Source organism: Micropterus dolomieu, linkage group LG11, assembly GCF_021292245.1.
Source record: "Micropterus dolomieu isolate WLL.071019.BEF.003 ecotype Adirondacks linkage group LG11, ASM2129224v1, whole genome shotgun sequence".
Taxonomy (NCBI): domain Eukaryota; kingdom Metazoa; phylum Chordata; class Actinopteri; order Centrarchiformes; family Centrarchidae; genus Micropterus; species Micropterus dolomieu.
Window position 1 is genome coordinate 24,201,976 of NC_060160.1, and position 21,312 is coordinate 24,223,287.

Sequence of the window (21,312 nt, forward strand, 5' to 3'; positions counted from 1 at the left end):
AAACACATATTGGTAAGATTTGCAAATTGCTTATCGAATTAATTAAGCAAAGCCAGAGGAGCCTTGATCTTCACCTGACAATGCCTTTGTAAACTTCATGTATTATGTGGTTTATAATGGACTGTGGTACAGAAACAGTGAGGCTTACATTTTCTTGTTATCTGTCAGTGGCCATACTTGATGCACTAGATGTGACAGTGTTTCAGAGATGTGAAATGTCATTTACTTTGGTATGTTAGTCCAGATGAGCCAATCCTCCCAAGTTGTAAAATACTGTATTACAGGAGTATGAAACATCCTGTAGCACTTAATTTCTCAATGTGGCTGTTGTTTATTAATGAACAAATAACAATAAGATCCATAAAAAAAACACGTGTTTTTACTTAATAAGTAAGTAAATATAATTTCTTAAAATATCTATCTAAAGAAACCTAATTTCTTGACTGGCAACTTTCTGCAATCTCACAGAGGACATCTTCTGTCCCGTCTCAGGAACCGTAGCTATACAACTCGCTTGGATAGGGGAACTCTCACCACTAGATGTCACTAAAATTTACACACTGAACCTTTAAAGCATGAAGAATGTACACACACACACACACTCCCCCTCTCACCCCTTGCTGGGTGGTATGTGTCATCCTCAAGCTCGGGTCCTGGACCAGAGGCTGCACCTGGGGTCCTGCCTGGTGTGGTAGACCCCAGCCTCTATTGATCGTGTACTGAGTGCCTGTTCTTGTGCCGCCATACATACGTTGTAATGTGACCGTTTAATTTAACCAATTATTTTAATTTTATTTGGTTGATTATGTTTGTCCTATTTATTCTTTTAAAGGTCCCATATTATACAAAAACCACCATTTCATGTATTTCAACCTAAGTGTGTGTCCCCAGTGTGTCTAAAGACCCCCAAACTATGAGAAAAAAAAATCTTTTTGTCCTGCTCAGTCTTTCAGTAAATGTGCAAATGACGTCACAGAGTGATCTGTGTAGCAGCGGTCATTCCATCAAACTAGAGCTGGAGGTTGTTCAGTATGTCTTGCAGAAAGTGCTTTTACGGTTATGAAGTAAAGGTCATTTTTTTCTGGCTTTCTTTCTGATGTCCTCCAACTGCTTTGCCTCACCTCTATGCAATTTATGGTTTTGTTTTCCTGCTGGACAGAGAGCTTGTTGGACAAAATCAGCTAATAGGGCTGCTAGCTGCACAGCTAACTGAGCTAACAAGTTAGCGACAGCTACAAGTAAACAATAGAGTGCTCATACAGAGGGTGAATAGAGGTACTGAAGCAATGGACAATATGAGAAAAACAATGCGTCTTTTGAACTTTAAAACTAGGGATGAGCACACGTTAATGCATGTTATGACTGGGCTCAAAAGGCCACAACAAAAGGGAGACACACCATGGTAAACTGTTAACATGTGTTTATTTAACGGAAATACGCCGAAGCAATAGTTATTTCGAATTAACATAATTAAAGTATGAGGGATGTAGTCTGTGGTTTCAGTAGTGTCTGTGCAGGATGATGGTCGCATGAATGCATGTGTGAAGGTGTTGTAATATGCAAAAACAAGATAAATACCACTAAGCAATAGTCCAACCAAAGAAAACCAAACTAAAGGGGAAACCAGGGAGCCGGCCCACAGGGAGGTCTGACCTGGCCTCGACAGCAGCTACCTGCAGAATGAGAGAGCAAGGTTACAAATAGCCTACACTCAAGACACAGGGCCCAGGTGCTTTCAGTTATCACAATCAGCTCTTGAGCCACAAGAGAGAGAGAGACCACACCCACTCATGACCCCACAGGGCATCACCCCCCCCCCCTTAAAACAGGGGACCCAACAAGGGGAACCCCGAACCCACTATAACCTACTGGACCACAACAAAATGCATCCCTCTGGCTGCATACTTGGAAGCCAGAGGCAACGACGAACTACAACATCAATCATACTGTCAACATCTAATCTTGCTTCAAAGGAACAAAATTTGAAATTACAGAATCATTCCATGACTAGCACCCACCTTCAGAGAGACAGAATTGAACACTCCACCCAGGTCACAACCATTGTGTGGTTTAAGCAAATTAACATGACACAACTGAGTAGGTGTCCTCCGATTAGGAATAGAAACTAAGTAGTTTTGATCTGAAACTTCTCTCAATAGTGTATGGGCCAGCAAACCTTGCCTGAAATGGTGAAACCTGCAGTGGTACTAAAGCAAACACCTGGTCCCCTGGGCTAAACCCACGGCGCACTGCTCTAGGACCATACAGTCCGTTCACCTTAGTTTGAGCACCAGCCAAATTTTTCCTTGACATTTCCTCAGCTACATAAAGGTGGCGACGAAAACCATTCACATAGTCTACTAAGTTTTTAGGTGGCTCCTTCTCAACAAACCCATCCTAAAGGGCAGATAAGGGACCCCACACTGAATGCCCAAACTCCAAATCGTCAGGGTTGAAACCTGTATACTCCTGCACCACCTCTCTAGCTGCCAGCAAGAGCCAGGGTAGTCCCTCCTCCCAGTCCTTCCCCTTCTCAATACCATATGCATGCAGCATAAACTTCAAAGTTTGATGGAATCGTTCAACTGTCCCCTGGTTCTGTGCATGGTACGTTGCTTTACGGTTATACTTAACCCCCAACTGCTGCTGGATCTGTTTGAACATATGGGAAGTCAAGTTAGAACACTGGCCAGTCAGAATTACATGTGGGGTCCCAAATATAGAGATAAACTGAGTTAAAGCCCTGACTACTTGCTTCACTGAAATAGAACGTAGGGGAAATGCAACATGATAACCTGTACCTTGACACGTTATAGTTAACATGAAGGCACAACCGGACTTGGACGGAGGCAAAGGCCCCACACAATCTATGATTACCTGATGAAACGGTTGGCTAATGGCTGGGACTGGACTCAGTAGGCATGATCACCTGAGTTTGCCATTAAGTTGACATATGTGGCACGATTCAACATACCTCGTAACATCACGTTTCAGGCGAGGCCAAAAGAAATCACGTAAGACTCGATCATACGTTTTCCTTATACCCAGATTAATTGCATAACTAGTCCAGCACTATTTAAAACATGTACCGTAAATAGTTTCTAATAAAAACCCAAAATGAAAGTATGAGACTGAAAATGAGCATAATATGGGAGCTTTTATTGTAAAGTGTTTTTCAGCAGATTAGACGCTTCATAGTAGGCAGAAACACTTTCTGCAAGTTATATTCTGATAAAATGCGTTAGAGCATGTTTACGCACATCTTACACTTTTGAGTCCGAACAAGTTGGAATCAGAATGATTTTAAATCGGGTTGAAGAAATATTGTCCCTGTAACTGCAGCTACTATCCTCATGTTAAAATGACACATTATCACTTTGTCTGACAGCAGAATCCTCCTCTGACATTCATTTTAGCAGTGCCACTTATGTGAAAAACATGAATTTACCTCGATCAGGGGGGCCTGAAGGTGAAGATCAGGGAGGCTAAGGCGAAGTACCAGAGGAAGTTGGAGCGGCATGAGGAACATCACTGGTTTCAGACCGACTGGCAGCAGAGGAGCTGAAGGCAGCTTGGACAGGGCCAAAGAACTTAATCTGTTCTTTACAGATTTGATGCTATGGCTCCTGCCCATCCCCCACTAACTCAGCGGCCTGACCTCAAACACCTCCAAACCCACTACTCCCCCCTCCTCCTCCTCGCTGTCCCCCGCCCTCCTCCTGGGAGACCACTACTCCCCCCTCCTCTGGCTCTTATGTTAACAGCTCTCTCCAGCCTGACGACGACTCCTCTCCCCCTCCCCCACATGTGACCTCTGTGTGCCTCACTGCTGACCAGGTGAGAAGACTCCACTCTAACAAGGCTGCAGGTCCTGATGGTGTCCGTCCTGGGGTGCTCAAAGCCTGTGCCCTCCAGCTATGTGGAGTCCTTGACCATGTCTTCAACCTGAGCCTGAATCTCCACAGGGTCCCTGTGCTGTGGAAGACATCTTGCCTCGTTCCAGTGCCAAAGACGCCACGTTCCAGTGACTCCAAGGACTGCAGACCTGTGGCACTGACCTCGCACTGGTTCTGGATCAGCTGCGGCCCTCTCCTGGACCCACTCCAGTTCGCTTACCAGTGTAACCCAGGTTAAAATTCCATGGTCCTATTTATTTTTATTTATTTATTTTATTGGAGGTAATTCGGGCAGCTCTGTTCATGCCATTGGAGGGATCTTTTCTCCAGTCTCCATCTGATGAACCAGCTCTCGGATGGTTGCGTCAGCCATCTGTTCTTCCTTGAAGCTGAGATGAGACAGGGCTGGAGGTAGCTGACCCTCCTCAGTGGTGTAGTTGTCAGGGACTGCCTTTGCTGTGATGGAGAGGGACTCAACCAGCGTGATGCTCTCAGGACCAGGACTTACAGGCTGAGCAGCTTGGACGAGACAACCTTGACAGATGGCGTCAACAATTTCCGGAGTTGGCAAGACGGTTTGAGTTGGCAAGACGGTTTTCCAGGAACTGTTGTATGAGCTCATGATCTTTAGGTGATTCATCAGGACACTGGTGAGGACGTCGGGAGAGTGTGTCTGTGTCTATATTTTGTTTCCCAGCCCGGTACAGGAGTTTGAACGAGTATGTGGAGAGCGGGGCCAACCAGCGGTGACCAGTAGCATCCAGCTTGGCGGAGGTGAGTATGTAGGTCAAGGGATTGCTATCTGTCACAACGGTAAAGGTGGCTCCATACAGGTAATCCTGGAACTTTTTGGTGACACTCCATTTTAATGCCAAAAATTCCAGTTTGTGGGCTGGGTAGCGGCTTTTGCTCTGAGACAGGCCTCTGCTTGCATAAGTAATCACTCTCAGCTTTCCCTCCTGTTCCTGATAGAGTGCAGCTCCTAGTCCTGTCGTACTGGCGTCTGTATGAAGTATGTACGGTTGGGATGGATCTGCAAACCCAAGGACTGGAGCTGTGGTTAGTTTCTCAATTAATGTGGTGAAAGCAACTTGGCAACTGGGACTCCAACATTCTCCAAAAGGCTGATTTGGACTTTGGAGTTGAGCGTTGGATGGCTTGGTTCTGGACTTTTGTGCAGGCAAATACCCACGGGTGAGGTCGTTCAGAGGTTTGGCAATGGTGGTATAGTCTCTGATGAAACGGCGGTAATAACCCGCAAATCCCAGAAAAGAGCATAGTTCCTTTAGGTTGGTGGGAATTGGCCAGGATTTGATGGCGTTTATCTTTTCTGGATCCGTTTCTACTCCTTTTTCTGACACAATGTGACCCAAGTAGTGGACGGATGTTTGGAAAAACTTGCACTTTTCTGGTGACAATTGTAATCCGTATTCTCTCAACCGGTTCAGCACTCGCATCAATGGTGATCTTCAAGGGAATTGGTGAGTCTGTTTGTTGTTGTGTCCGCTAGCATGTTGCTATTAGCATTAGCTTTCCATTCGCTCCTAGGGAGTTTCCTATCTATTTCTATTTACCCTTTCAACACCTCCTTGAGACGAACCCTATCTTCTGTAGCCCAATTATTATTTAACCCTCTGTAGCCATATCCATCTGCTATAACACATATACCCCACGTATATGCTACACCAGCCCTGACTGGGAGTTGAGGATGCCATCATCTTCCTTCTCAACCGCATCAATGCCCACCTGGACAAGCCAGCGAGCACTGTGATGGTCATGTTTTTTTTACTTTTCCAGTGCTTTCAACACCATCCTGGCCCGGCTGAGTGAGAAGCTGACAGTAAGGCAGATGGATGCCCCCTTGTGTCCTGGATTGTTGACTACCTGACTGGCAGACCACAGTATTTGCGCCTGCAACACTGTGTTGCGGTCAGCAACAACGGAGCCCCGCAGGGGACGGTCTTCTCTCCCTTCCTCTTTACCATCTACACCACAGACTTCAACTACCACACAGAGTCCTGCCATCTTCAGAAGTTTTCTGATGACTCTGCTGTGGTTGGATGTATCAGTAAGGGTGAAGAGGCTGAGTGGGGGACTTTGTCACATGGTGTGAGCAGAACCATCAGCAGCTCAACGTGACAAAGACTAAGGAGCTGGTTGTGGATCTGAGGAGAGCAAAGGCACCGGTGAGCCCTGTTTCCATCCAAGGGGTCAGTGTGGACATTGTGGAGGACTACAAATACCTAGGAGTGCTCATGGACAATAAACTGGACTGGGCCAAGAACACTCAAGCAAGGGCAAAAGCCGTCTCTATTTTCTGAGGAGGCTGAGGTCCTTCAACATCTGCAGGACGATGCTGAGGATGTTTTGAGTCTGTGGTGGCCAGTGCTATCCTGTTTGCTGTTGCATGCTGGGGCAGCAGGCTAAGGGTAGCGGACGCTAACAGACTCAAACTGATCCGCAAGGCCAGTGACGTTGTGGGGGTGGAGCTGGACTCTCTGTTGGTGGTGTCAGAGAGGAGGATGCTGTCCAAACTACATGTCATCTTCGACAATGTCTCCCACCCACTCCATAACTTGCTGCTCAAACACGGGAGCACTTTCAGTGCAAGACTTATTCCCCCAAAATGCACCACAGAGCGTCACAGGAAATCATTCCTGCCTGTGGCCATCAAGCTTTATAACTCCTTCCTCTAAGTGTCTGACACACGGACACTTAGTTTTGAACTGGATATTATACTATATGCTGCAATTCTGCTGCTACTATTTATTCATCATTCCTGTTCACCATAACAATTCCTTTAACTATGTAAATATTGTACAGATCCACACTCCTTTATATTATCTTTTCTTTTATATTTTTACTCTGATATTTATATTTCTTTATATACACCACCTCTTTATTTATATTGCTTTTGCCTTTTGTGCAATGTGTGCAACTGTGACACAGAATTGCCCCTCAGGGATCAATAAAGTATTTCTGATTCTAATTCTATCTAAAAAGGATAGACTGCAAATATCTACAAGGAACATGTAAAATTACAATTCCCTGCATACTGTAACATCACGCCAGACCATGACACTTTCTTGAGCAAAGGCATGTTTCACGATATGATAAAAATTCATTAGACACAGTTTTGTAACTGCTTAAATACTAAAAACCAAACGGTCTCTCTTTGTAACAGTACATGCCAGATTAAATATGCTCAGTGGCTTTGACAGGCAAGTACAGATATTTGTTATACAATAATTATTTTCAGAAAAAAACATAATAATGACTTTATGACTCTATGTGCTTAATTCAAGCTGTCAGTACAGAAATAAGATATGTGGTCACTTGTTTGTGAAAATACTGGCACTGCTTTATGTCAACATTATGTAATAGAATATTTCAGCTTGTTTGATCTGAGTGAATTGAAATAGAAGCTCAATCAAGAGCTGCCAGAGAGATACTATGTCATACGATTTAATTTCTTCCTTCTCCAATCTACACACCATTCATATTACGTCATCTGAATGCAAATCCATTCTGTAACCCAATACATGCTTCCGGAGTACAATATTGATGTGGATCTGTTACTCAAACCCTGTTTTTCAAAGGCCCTGTTCAAAGGGCCTTGATGATAATTAAAGGCAATCTATGAATTCTAATACCCCAGAGATGGTGGTCATTGGTTGTGGTGATGCTCAGGATGCAACAGCATAAAGCATCATGTACAGTCTGTCTGAACTCAGACAAAACAGAAATCCTGGTCATTGGGTCCAGGCAGATGGCAAAACAAATACTGCCACCTGCTGATTCCCTAGTAAATCACATTAAGCCTGTTGCAAAGAACCTTGGTGTCTGGTTTGATAGTAATTTTAATTTTGAACAGCACACCACGAAGCTTGGTCAATCATGTTTTTATCAACTTAGAAATATAGCAAAAATTCGATCTATGTTAACTTTTAAGGACACCGAGACCATTTAACATGCCTTCATCTCATCACGCCTGGATTATTGCAACAGCCTTTTCACCTGTTTAACCCAAAAATCTACTGATTGACTCCAGATTGTCCAGAACTCAGCTGCCAGGCTTTTAACCAGAACAAAGAAATATGACCACATTACTCCTATTTTAGCTTCACTACACTGGCTCCGAGTATGTTTTAGAATTGACTTTTAAATTCTATTGATTATGTTTAAAGCTCTTCATGGCCTCTCGCCTTGTTATATTTCTGAACTTTTAGTCCCATACACACCAGCACGTACCTTGAGATCCTCGGGCAGAGGTTTCCAGAGTCTCGACTGAAAACTAAAAAGGGACAAAGCGTTTGCTGTCAGGGCCCCGAGGCTCTGGAACAGCCTGCCCGAGGAAATCAGGTCGGCTGAGTCAGTGAACTCTTTTAAGTCCCTTCTTAAAACATACTTTTATAGGAGAGCCTTTCCCGATCTTATTTGACTTTATTTTATCCCTTTTATTTTATTCTATTTTACTTATTTTATACTTATTTTAAACGTATATTTTAGTCTTTTCAATGTTTTCTTGCTTTTATCTTGTATTGTTTTTGTATTATTGTCTTATGAGTATTATTGTCTTTACACTTGTTAAAGCACTTTGTAACTTGTTTTTGAAAAGTGCTCTACAAATAAAGATTATTACTACTACTACTACTACAGAGAACATTTAAAGATTGTAAATCTGTAAAGCTCAAAATGGCCGAATTACTGCTTCCTGCATTGTCATTTCTTATTAAGAAAGGGCATGATAATTAAGTTATTTTAAAGGCAGAACCAAGCTAACATGACGTGGCCACCGTGAAAGGAAAATCGCCATGCAAAAGAAAAACAAACAAACAAGAGAACATAACAGTAATGGCTTGTGACTGGTTTGTCTGCCTACATGGAAGATCAAGGGTAACAGTGTTTCTAAAGGCTTCTGTCAATAATTCAATGTATAGTATGATGGATTATTCATATTTGCTTATACTTTCAGCAGCTCCACTTGTAAATGCAGTTGAGGTCATTAAAATAGAGCAGCCTCCCCTTTGTAAATGTTGCAAGTTTTATAACATAAATTGGCTATATAATCCAAACAAAGGCAGTAGATCACTGTAAACAAGGCCTGTACATGGTGTTGTCCATGCAATGAATGTGCTCAAGTGCTTTAAAGGAAATTAATCCATTGTAAAAACCATGGTAAATCTTAGCCCTGTTAATAATTAAGCACAGCATCTCCAGAGTTGCCAGTGTTTGACTGTGTTAACAAGAGTGTGTGATTGGTTAATGAGCCTATCACGACACCACGACCGTGACCTCATTCATCAGACCAGAGATTGAGCATTGTGTCATGTTACACAGCCGAAGGTCATTGAGATGCGAGCTAACTGTGGCCATCTTAATCTAGTCAATTCCCAGTAGTGCATAACTATGTGATTACATGTTTTATTTAAAAATGAGATGCTGGTTTTGTACAGGAGTGCTTTTGACACCAAGTAATTTGCATCTAACGATGTCTCTTTGTGGATCGAGAGTAAAATCTCTGCTGACCAATTTCCCCGTGAAACTGAGATGATAAATATGTTTATTTCCTGATTACAATGAGATTGTGTCTGGCTGAGACTATTTATGTATCTGTTCGACTTTTTATGGCCTGGGTATTCCAGGCAAATTAATTTCCTCTCAAGGGAGCTGTCAAATACACACAAATTAATAAATGAGTGGCAAGTGATTTTTGATAAACAGCATGTATATGTTGTAAAGACATGATCTAAAAAACCTAAAACTCTGAATAACTCTTAATAAGGACCTGCTTACTTCATCACTTATTTTTCTTTACCCACTATGAGCTGATATTAATCTGTTTGCAAAGCAATTAAATGTGTTCTCTCTTCCCTGGTTTTGAGAGTAAGGATAGGTTTGAACGTGATCAAATGTGATTTGTTTATTGACAGCGAGTGGAAAGAAGAGAGATGTCTAGAAGTATTAAGGTAGATAGAGTGACTGGCTCATCAACATTTTTAGGCACAACTGCATGTTACAATTTCCGGTGCTAGATCAGAAGAGATCAAAGTCAAATGTCAGGCTTCCCATTCCTTGTGAACTCGCTCTTTTCCCTTATCCTTAGCATCCACTCTTCAAAACTACAAAGGTGACACGCTGGCAGGGGGTCAAGAGAACGTCTTCATAACAGACCATCTAAGGCCTTGAATATATTGAAGAAACTACTGGCAAAACCCAATCCATAAAAAGCATTTTTTCTCACACTGTATTCAAAATCACTAAAACAGTTTGTGAGTTTACCATTGTACTGGTAACCTTGACGCCCTCGGGGGAAAGGGAAGCAGAGTCTCGAGGTCCACACAAGGTGGGGCTACCACACTTGTGGGCTCATAGCCGTGCCGCTCCCTTAGAGGGGCGGAGGCGAGCGACTGGGAAGGGGGTCTGCTCGTGACCGCGGAGCCAGAAAGCATGACAGCCGCCTGGCAGGCCGCAGCTGGACCAGGTAATGCGGGAGAAATGAGCTGAGCGGCGGCCACTGGCTGCGCAGAGGCAGTGGCCAGCCGGGGTGAAGGGGGAGGGCTGCTTATGACGTTGGAGCCAAGCTGCGTGAAGGCTGTCTGGCTAGCTGCAGCCGGTCCGTGTAGTGTGGAGGAAATGTGTGAAAAGGCGGCCACTGACTCGGCAGAGACAGCGACGGGCCCAGGAAAAAGCTCTTTAGGGCTCTGTTTGTGTTCAAAACAGGTTGGGTTTCGAACAAAAGTGCAAACAGAACAGGCACAGGAAACACACATTTCACCCTCAAAATGTCATAGGCGCTTCCCAGCGCGGCAAGGCTGCGCAGGAGGGTTGGACCATGAGCAGGCCAAAGCCGGAGCCTCGGGCCGGCCGTGGTGCTGGCGGTCTCTCTGCCGGTCGCATCGGTCCCAACGACGAGCCGGGGGGCGGAGAGGACGAGAACGAGGACAAGCCCGTCCCACATGCTGTCTGATGCTTTCAGCTTCCTGAGCTGCGGACCTTGCGGTGTCGACGAGGGACCAGAAATGAGAAAAGCCCGTCCAGGCTCACCGGGGCCTCAACCAGCTCCTTCCTCATGGCCTCTGGGATGATAAACTGCTGGAGCCACAGGAGCCGGTGGATCTGGGTCTGCCAGACGGCCATCCGGGCAGCGGTGACAGCTGAGGCGGCGCCCTCGGTGAGCTGTGCGCTAGCTCCTTTGCTAATCTCCTCTTTCTCCTCCACCGTCATGGTGGTGGAGTTGGCCGCCAGCTTGGTGAAGGAGGATGCGATGAGGGCAACGTTGTTGGCGGAGTTCTGAAAGGAGCACTGGTGGGTTTTGTCGGCGTGTGGCCCAACCACTGTGCTGCCTGGGAGGCCAGGACGGGGCGCCGTCCGGGCGCCACCTGGCCTGGCTTAACCCCAAAGAAGGTGGTGAGTGCGGGCTCCAGGGGAGGGACTGAGGGAAAACCCAGATCCGTGAAGCCCTCCACTTTAGTGATGGGAACATAGGTGGAGACTGGGACCCAGAGAACCTTGGGATCTGTAGAAGCGCCCTCCTGGTACCTCTTAATCGGAGGGAAGCGCGGCCAGACCGGGTCTCGCTTAGCCGGCTGGCTAAGGGCGAGAACACCTGCCATTTCATCCGGTGGGGCGAACTCCTGGGTCAGGGGGACGAGCAGGTGGCAGCCACCAACAGTGGATTACTCTCTGCGGAACACAGCTACACAGTAGTACATCGGCAGTGTAGCCGTCCCACATTCAAAGGTCCGGGTTCGAATTGTAAAAAGAACAATCTTTTTCAGGTGACTTTTTCCGCATAAGTGTCTGCCAAATTAGTAAATGTAGGCCTACATGGAAGAAGAACTTCTTACCCGTTTGATAAATAATTAATACTTCTGTTCTGGTCAAATAATATATAGCGGGATATTTGTGTGAATTAAACAGCTGTCTGTGCAGATTAGCATCAAACATAGACTCAAAATGTGCTAAACAAAAAGCAAGGAGTCTCAGTTTACCACGGAGATGACTTTGAATTTTTTATATATTAATCAGCTGATTATTTTCTCCATTAATTGATTGTAATAAATTCTTAAAATAGTGAGAAATGTTGTCACAGTTACCCAGAGCCCTAAGTGACACCTTCACAATGCTTGTTTTGTCACTCCAAACCTCAAAATGATTAAAAATACACTAAAATAATCAAGTAAAAGCAGCAAATCTTCTTCGCAACAAACAATTACAACACAAAACACCATTCATAAGCTGAAATGTGTAGGCTACTCACATACACAGCTTGGCATACATGCATAGGTTCTGCCATCCTACTGTAAGCCGATGTGTACAGCACTGCTGCTCAGTGGGCTCGTTTGGGGCCATATTTATTTTTATTTTTGATACATTTGTATTTTTGAAATGTAAGTATATATTTAAATAGTCTTTTATCTATTGTTATAATTTCTATTTGTTTGGGTCAGTTATTAACTATAGGTAAAACCTAACTGCTGTAAAAATTTGAGAGAATTGTCTGGGGCCGAGGGGCCGCTGCTGCAAATATTTGATTGGCTCCTCCTCTAACACACATTATCTCACTCCAAACTTTTGATAAAACTTGGGAGCCCTGGTATTATGTCAAAGTGTTGATTTAGCCTGCAAGAAAGGATGTAGCATAAATGTGGAGCGATTTGTTTATACTCAGTTACACAACTTCTCCACCTTCTTAGTTGCTATAACTTACATGATCCACATAATATACAATAAAGCAACATATTATCATAGGACAACGGCAGACCCATTGACTACAGTAATGTTACTGAGGTCTAACTGTTATAAAGAGTGGCAATAATCTCATTTTATTCAGTTTAGCTCACTAACCCTTTCGTTATCATCCAATAAATTTAGCTGTGCTGACACTGCTGAACCTCCGGGGAAAGACACACAAATAGTGATGTTAGCTACTGAAAAGCAGCAGGTTAGCTAATGTCGATGTACTGTATCATGTCGGCTAAATGCAGTAAATGTAACGTTATCATGTAACCAGCATGGATTAGTTCAACCTCAAGCTGATAAAAATATTACTGTAACATTGCAATGGGAGTTTACCTGAGTTTCCAGCATGTTGTGTGAAGCTGTCTCCCTGTCTTGTCTATAGCCGGTTTGACACTGCCTTTTTCCCCCATTAGTATTGTGCCAATATGAGGCTCGCTGCGCTGTATGAAAGGTATGGAGCCGGTTGTTGATCTGCCTCTCAGTCGGAAACATGTCATGTTTTTTTGCGGGATCTCTGTATGAAAGCAGTTGTGTTTTGGGTTATGCTCACACATGGATTCAAGCCTATGGTTCAAGCATGCATATGATCACACACCTGGCTACAATCTTAAAAACGCACAGCTAGAGGAAGCTGAAGAACTACATATTGCCCCTTTAAGTTTCACTTTCACTTTCTGGCCAAGCGTAGGCGCAACGCTGAGTAAACATGGATTATCCATGAAGGAAAACAGATTCTGGTGAAAAGAGACACTATGAAGTTATCGTAGTCTGTAGTTCGATATTTTTTATCCATAAAACTTGCATCTCTTTCCGTCTTGCAACCACTACTGCCAATAATGAAAAATGACACGCAGCCAAAAGTCAACTTCTGTAGCCAACGTAAATGTAACATAAAACTTATATTAATTGGTGGAGTCTCGCCACTGTCTGTGACAATTTTCAAGCTAGCCTTAAACGCATTGGCAAATTTAATACCTACAGCAAATTTAGGGTCAATTTAATACAATTTATGACCTTTATTTCCCTTTTTGTATTTGAAGACCTTTTAATGACTTTAAGGAGCTGCGGGTAACCTGGTAACAACAACTACGGACATAGCAGGTGAAAACATCACTTTTACCCTTCAATTCTCCTGGTTAATGGTCTCCATCACGACCTCTCAGTATACAAATGAGAGTGTGTGTGTATGAGCTAAGCCCGGCCCTTAATCAAACACAAAGGAGAGGACAGAGAAGCTAGCACGACTATGATATACTTTTTTACGGATTTACATGATTCATGTGGGTCACATTTTCAAGTCAAAAAATCCGGAATTCCGTATTAATCTGGAAAAATCACATCCCTGATACTTAAATATTAACAGACGAGTTGTCACACTTTTTGCAGTTGGCTACTGCAAAAAAAAAAAGGCAACCTTATTGAGGCTAACTTGCACTCGGCCAGCAGACTTTGGATTTTGCCATATTTCAGCAGAGTAACACTGGCTGCCTTGAAAATGTGTCCATGAATTTGGAGGAGGGGGGGGGGGGGGGGGGGGGGGGGGGGGGGGGGGGGGGGGGGCACTGAAGGTAGGGGTGTATTTGTTTGGCAGTTGAGTTGAAATCTCAAACTCTCAGCAGAATCTCTTAGTATCCCTTTTTTTTTAATGATTTCATTCCTGATACATTTAAAAGGAGCTGTCAGACATAATCTCCAGTTTACTCCTGAGTGGGAATGTGCAAGACAAATGCCATGCTGTTTATGACACCTTAGTGTTCGGAGAATATCAGTGAGATTTACTCAGAATAGGTGTTAAAGATTTGCTTTCTTTTCTGTTATACTAATACAGCACCCGTGGATGTGATATTAAACTACGGCTTTTGCTGGAAATCTGCGCTCTTTGAAGATTGCAACATATTAAAAGAACTTAGAAATGAACAGTTTTCTTTATTTGTTTAAACCAGTCACACATGCAAACAAGTGCTCATAGGAGTGTGATGACAGCTTGAAAAAGCTGTGCAAATGGACATACTCGAGGGGTTGGAAGGGCTGAATGGTGTGACTCCTAGAGGATGCCATTTTTAAGCACCTGCTCCACCGCTTTCTTTTATACCCCCACTCCCCACCCCCACCTTTGCAAATGTGTTTTATTCCACTGCTGTGTCTCATTACACAAGAACAGCACTACCAGCTGAGTGAGGCAGATGTTCTATTGTAGAGCACGGCAACTCCTCAAGTGGCTAGCATCCATCTGAGTGCCTCTGTTACAGCTGGCAGCCACAGCTGAACCAGGACAATCCATCTCCACGAGGAGAATAGGTCTGGAGTGAGAAAGATGGGTTATGGGAAGGGTTTTGCTAAATAGAATATGGCAGCAGGCTGCCCTGCTGCTATTCCCCAAGGGAAGATGAAGCACTGTCGATGGTAGGCAGTCGAGAGTTCAGGTCAGAGGGCTCTGACATTACCGACATGAACTGACACACAGTGGCAAAGTCAGCTTACCAGCACTGAAATGCAAATAAGGAAGTTGGCTTACCCTGTAGCCCCTGCAGCTAAAGGCTGCTAATGGAAGCAGGGAGGCAGGAGGGAGGGAGAGTATGGGGGCAGCTGGTGGCGAGTGTCCAGTCGTTCTGTGTTGGCTTTGTGGTAGGTAATAAATGCCAGCGGACAGCAGATGCTGTAGGGACAGCTGACATCTATCACTGCAGCCTAAAGCCATGTTCACCATGCCATGTTGTTGAGACCTGTTCTCTCCTAGACCTTATCCTTGGCGTCCTCTGAAGCTGTCCTATGTAACTTCAACACCTCACTCTGAAGGGCTTTTATCATCTTGGCTTGTGAAAACATTAGGCCCCCACAAGTATAGAAATACAAGGCACAAATATGCCCACACATACAATCAATCATTCACCTTTGAGAATGCAATATAATAAAATATATAAAAGATTGCGCAAGTAAAACACATTACATTCGCTCTTGTATGTTCAATCAACATTTTGGCAAACTCCACAACATTTGTGGTAATCACGATTTAATTTGTTGCACTGAACTGGGCCATTATTTATTTGGAGCATTTGTAGTCATCTGGCTTTTACAGCCCAGATGCGATCTTTCCCACTCCAGCCACATCACACTCGGTTCACTTATCACCAAAAATAAAAAAAAAAACCCAATCCTCTTCTGGTTTGCTAAAAGACTAGAGAAGAGAGGTCAGAGCTGTCATCTTATGAAATAATAGAAAATGTAGTTGGTTGTGTGCATGACGGATTGATTGATTCAAAAACGGTAGGATGATCCTTTGTCTAACTGACACCAATTACTGGTTGGTCCACTGCAGGCTGTCAAGGCCACAGGCAGCTGATGCAAGGTCTCAGGCTTTCACAGTCAAAGACGTGTTTCATAAACAGTTGGGTGACTGGTGGGACTTTGAATCATCACTTACAGGATGACCTTCCACCCTCCAAGAGGTTGGAAAGGGGCAAAAAATCACGGTGGAGCTGTCGCCAGCGAGTGATGTGAATGGGCTTTGAGAGTCTGACGTGACACGGATGCACAAATGCCCCTCTGGTATAACTTACACAGATGCTCATACCCAGGGACGTAATATTCTTAAATGTTTTTGGATATACAGGCTGGTTTCTTTAACGTTTAACCTCTTCTGTGTAGAACAAATCCAGCTACTAGCTACTGATGCTAATTTTGGTTTTAATTATTAATCAGAATTCCAAATTGATAATTTTGGATATTTCACGAGACTAAATGAACTAATTGGCCATCAGTTTTCTCTTTGAGAGTGGTGCCCCAAGGTGAATTTAACACTAGTTGTATTCTATTAATTATTAAACAATAGTAATAAATAATTTTTAATATATTATTGATAACATTTTAACCTTAATTCCCATCACAATACATAGATCTGCCTGTCCATCCTTCAACATGATATTTACATTTAGAAAGAAGTGGTTGATAGTATCTGTGACATATGGCTGCACCAGTGGCTGACTTAGATTTGTGAACTATAAGACAATATCCAGTATCCAGCCACCCACATGTACATACACCTGTTAGTAGCATAAACATGGCTTTTAGACTTTTCCATTCTGTACTGCACTTGGGTCCAAATCCCTTTTGCCTATGTCCACGCAAAATATGATATTAGTAGTGTAAAGGATCAATATCAGATGAACAATTAGCAAATGCTGTGAAGGATCAGGATCTATATTATAAGGCAACAAACGCTGAATATTGTAATAATAACATATAATAACATTAAGTCCATGTTAATATCCTATATAGGGAAACTGCATACCATATCCTACTGTCGTTATAGAAGATAAAGGTATTATCTTTCCCTCTCTCTCACTTTATGTTTGGCGTTTAAAGTTGATTAAAAATGCATTATCTGTTCTTGTGTTTCTTACAGCTTCAGAGGAATGAATTATTTTGTTGTTACTTTAAAGACAACACTTTAAATTTAAAATTGGTTCTTAATGCCTGGATCATTCACAAGAGAAAAACATTAATGGACTTCATTATTTGGAATTACAATCTACTATTACTAATATTGTGGCCGAACTTTGCCACAATTGTAAATTACTTCTTTAAAAAAATGATTTTAACTACATTATAAAAGATTCATTATAGTCAAATTAATCAAAATCCTCTTCAAAGACTTCTACTTGACTTCACTCGAACTTCTCTGTACTGGGCCGTCAGCCGCCCTTGGACCTCTCTCTCTCGCTTCTGGCTGTGGGTAACTTCGTGCACATGTGAAAGAAAGAGTAATATTGTATTTTTATTCTTAGATTAATTTTATCTGCCGTATTTTATTTCTTTTACCACTGTAACAAGCCCAGATCCCCAGAGATTGATAATGAACAATTCTATAAGAACTGTGGCAGGTTCCAGATGTGTTAGAAGTTGCATTTATCTGCGTCCCTCATTTGTGACATTGCCAGTGCTGATGGTAGAGGCCAGGCGAGACAGAGACGTTTATGTGTGCCGATGGAGAGCTGACGCCAGGTGTCATGGCCAATTGGGATAAAAGGATCTTTGGAAGACAGAAGGGCCTTAGCCTGTCCATCTGTCTAAAAAGGACTGACAATGTCCGACTCACCTGACATGGGCACGGCGACGTTGGAAAAGCTCAGGTCGTCCTCAGCTACCCAGGAGAAGCTCCAGTACCCTCTAGGAATGCCAGCAGCAGTCCTACCAGCCAATGGTTCACCTGCACAAACAGCAAATCCACATCTTACTTTCAGAGCACATGCAGAAACCATTATTAGAATGTTATGGCATTCAATTAAATAATGATGGCTCCTTGCTGTTTATTTGGGGTGGCTGCTTGCCATTGATTTGGCATCCATGGTGAGGTCCCATTTATTCGATAGTCCAACTCACTCCTGGCTCCCGTAGCCTTATTACCATCTGTAAATGTTCCTACGGTTTTAAACCACTCAAAACGTGAAGCTCCTCATACTGGAAGCTTTACTATCTAATAGATGAGGGGAAGCCCTTGAAATGCTTGGCAGGGCTTCAATCTTAATGGAGAGTGACAAAGTGATAGTCCAGCTTTAACTGGAATTCTTGTAGTTATATTGAAATATGGTGCAATATTTCAACTTTTGCTCAAAATATAACATAAAACATCAACTTCAGCATTTCTAAGTTAATGAAATATCTACAGACTACAGATTAAAAGCTATAAACCCTGAGCAGTGACAACGAACTTGAGTTAAAGTCAAAAGTCCAAGAGCCTATATGAATTGGTTATTGGATATCGATAAGCTGCATAATTACCTGACAGGTGTGTCTGATTTTGTTTGACTCTGTCCTCACCTTCTAAACTAGGAGACTAATTATCACAAGATCGAACAGAAGTCTGTTACTGTAAAGTAGATGCAACAACTTTGTCTTACACTTTTTCAATGCCCCCCCCCACACACACACACACACACACACTTTCAGGGACTGTCTCTCTCATTTCGTCCTTAGTCCATGGATAATTAGTACACAGACTAATATACCACTGCCTAGGAAGAAGACTTCTGCATAAATCCTGCAGTCATTTCAAATGAGCCTTAAAGGGTGATTCATCAGAAACGCTACCTTTAATGGCACTGAACACACACATTTTTATTTTGGGCAAAGAAGCTTTAAACTATTCAGGGTCTATTCTTCCTTAGCATGACTTCCACTGGCATATCTCCAATTTTTCAATCGCCTTCTCAATCGGTACATGTTAGAATTGTTGTTATGTATGTTAAGACGGAAGCAATAGCATAGGCCTACTGCGTGTTTAGTAGTGTTATCATCCTAGATCTTAATTAGAGATGCAACAACTGGCATCGGCACACATGCTAAAATATGTTGTCGGCATGGAAGTTCTTCACCATGATTAAAGAAATCAATAAAATTACATTATATATAATTCCTGTAAGGTTAAAATAAGCCGTGTTACCCCACACACAGACTTGGGTGGACTGCCCAGGTACATTAATGGCTGCCGAAATATAAATATACCTATTTTAGCATTTTGCAGAGAAACACAAAGAGGGACATTATCTGGTATTACGTTACAAGACGCTGACACTATTTTTTAGCACAGAACAGTGAACACACTTGGTTGGCAATGTCATTTTGTACCACATTGTTTTGATAGGCTATGCCGCCACCGCATGTGGCTCACTTGCTGCTGTGAAAACAGAATCACGGGTATAAAAAAAATTCTAAATACAAAACTTAAAATTGCTGATGAAGAAAGACAACAGAGCAGACATACAGGCAGAGAGAAAACGAGGTGTATGTGTTTACGTTTGTCTGAAGGGAAAAACAAGGCGTGCAGATTGAAGTAATTTGTCAGTACATATTAAAACAAGGTGGAGACAAAAATACGATTTCCCATTAAAGAAAAGTTCCAAAAATGTTTGTGTATGCTGTCAATTATAGTTCTCAGAAAGAAAGAAAGAAAATTGAAAGTAGCCAAAATCTGAATTGGCAGATCCACAAAAATTGCAATAGGTGTATCTTGTGTCGTATACTTTATTTTTTACTCTCCTAAACCTTTAATAAAGGATGGTATTAAACTGTGACCTAAAAGAGCATCTCAACAATGATAGCTTGTCTTTTTGAACCTTAATGCATGCAAGTAAATAACAAAGCAACACAATATAGAAGGATCAAGCCCAATATCATGGTGTTTTGCTATGAAAGGATTTTCTCAACAGGATGTCTGTATTTCTTGGAAGAACAGAGTTCCTTGAAATCAGGCAAAATGTCCTTGAACAAATAGATGAGCGTTTCTCGTTTCAAAGGTGGACACCAGTTGAGTTAGAAACTCAATATCCTGCGGTTGTTTTGCAGCTCATGGCGCGCACCGTTATCCAATCCAGAGTTGTAGTTAGTTGACGAGTGGTTGTCAAATGTTATTTCTCTAATCTCAATCAAGCGGCAATCTCTGGGTCTGAAAAGTGAAACCACGCAGACAGAACTTAAAACTGCATTCTCTATAACGGCCAACAGGGGGCGAGTCTGCTGGTTGCAAAAAGAAGTCCGGTTACATTAGAAATAATGGTAAAATGTTGCTACTTATCAGCTGAATTATTACCCCAGTAAACACTTTCATAATGAGTTTATGGTCTCAGTCGCTAGTTTCAAGTCTTCTTCAACACAGCATGATGTTCATTCAGTAAATTATGGTCCTATTTAGGGGACGATGATGCAGCGAATGCTTTTGGGCAGGACTACCATGTGATTGACTGATTGCTGCCATGGCGACCTGTCAGTCAGGATAGAGGCGACTTGTATCAGCTGCTCTGTGTAGTTTTTTTTTTTTTATTAGCAGAAGATAGTGCACGTCATGTTTGACTCTGTTAGTATGTTTTGTTTTAAAAGTAAATTTTTTGTTAACTATTACCTTTTATTTTTTATAATTTTAACTGTGATTACACTTTAGCTTAGTTTAGTTTTTTTATATCCAGGATGTATTTAATAACCAATTAAACATGTTAACAGTATAACATAACTTATAAGTCTTTGGTTTAGTTAGTTTTGGAAGGAAGGACAGAAAAACTGTCTTTGGCCCAGTAAGTTTCAAACCTACTGGCCCGGTGGCGCCAGTTGCAAAAAAGCTGAGCTGTGTTGTATCCCATCTTTTCCCCATTGAAGGCCAGGTGAAAGGAGCGGACTGTGACTCATACAGAGGGCCTGGTTTGGGGTCAACAGCTGTTGCTACAGGGGAAACTGGCTGGCAAGTCGGATACTGCATGATACTGCTAGTTGAGTGGCTATCATAGGTATGGCATTTCTGGCTCTTTGTGGGGCAGGTTGGCAATAAATCCTGATGTTAGATAATTTTGCTTTGTACTCTATTAACAGGTCAAGATGGCCTGAGGCAGGCATATAGCACTGAGGCTGCCTTTGGAGAGCCACTTTCCCAACCCATTTTCCTTGTTTTTATTTTTTTCACATGTGAGTAACAGGTGAATTGGTAGGTTACACTGCGCCAGTAGTGGTGCAGGTATTGTACCAGCCTATTGTGAAAAAAAGGGAGCCGTTTCTCAACACAGAGCTCTTGATTTACTGCTCAATCCATTTTCCAGACCTCACTTATGGAATGAAATAACATGGTGTATTTGTCACTGTAATAACCACTGGCCAATCACTGTTATAGCTCTATTATTAATTAATTAAT

At 42.6% G+C, this 21,312-nt stretch overlaps 1 protein-coding gene across 1 annotated transcript in view; it reads right to left on the reverse strand.

Annotated features, from left to right (window-relative positions):
- The window catches only part of LOC123979444 (ALK tyrosine kinase receptor-like), a 319,164-nt gene that overhangs the window by 177,244 nt on the left and 120,608 nt on the right, over positions 1-21,312 (reverse strand). The window contains exon 2 of the mRNA XM_046063368.1: positions 17,737-17,847. Coding sequence (XP_045919324.1) covers positions 17,737-17,847 — 111 coding nt within the window. The remainder of the gene's footprint in view (positions 1-17,736; positions 17,848-21,312) is intronic.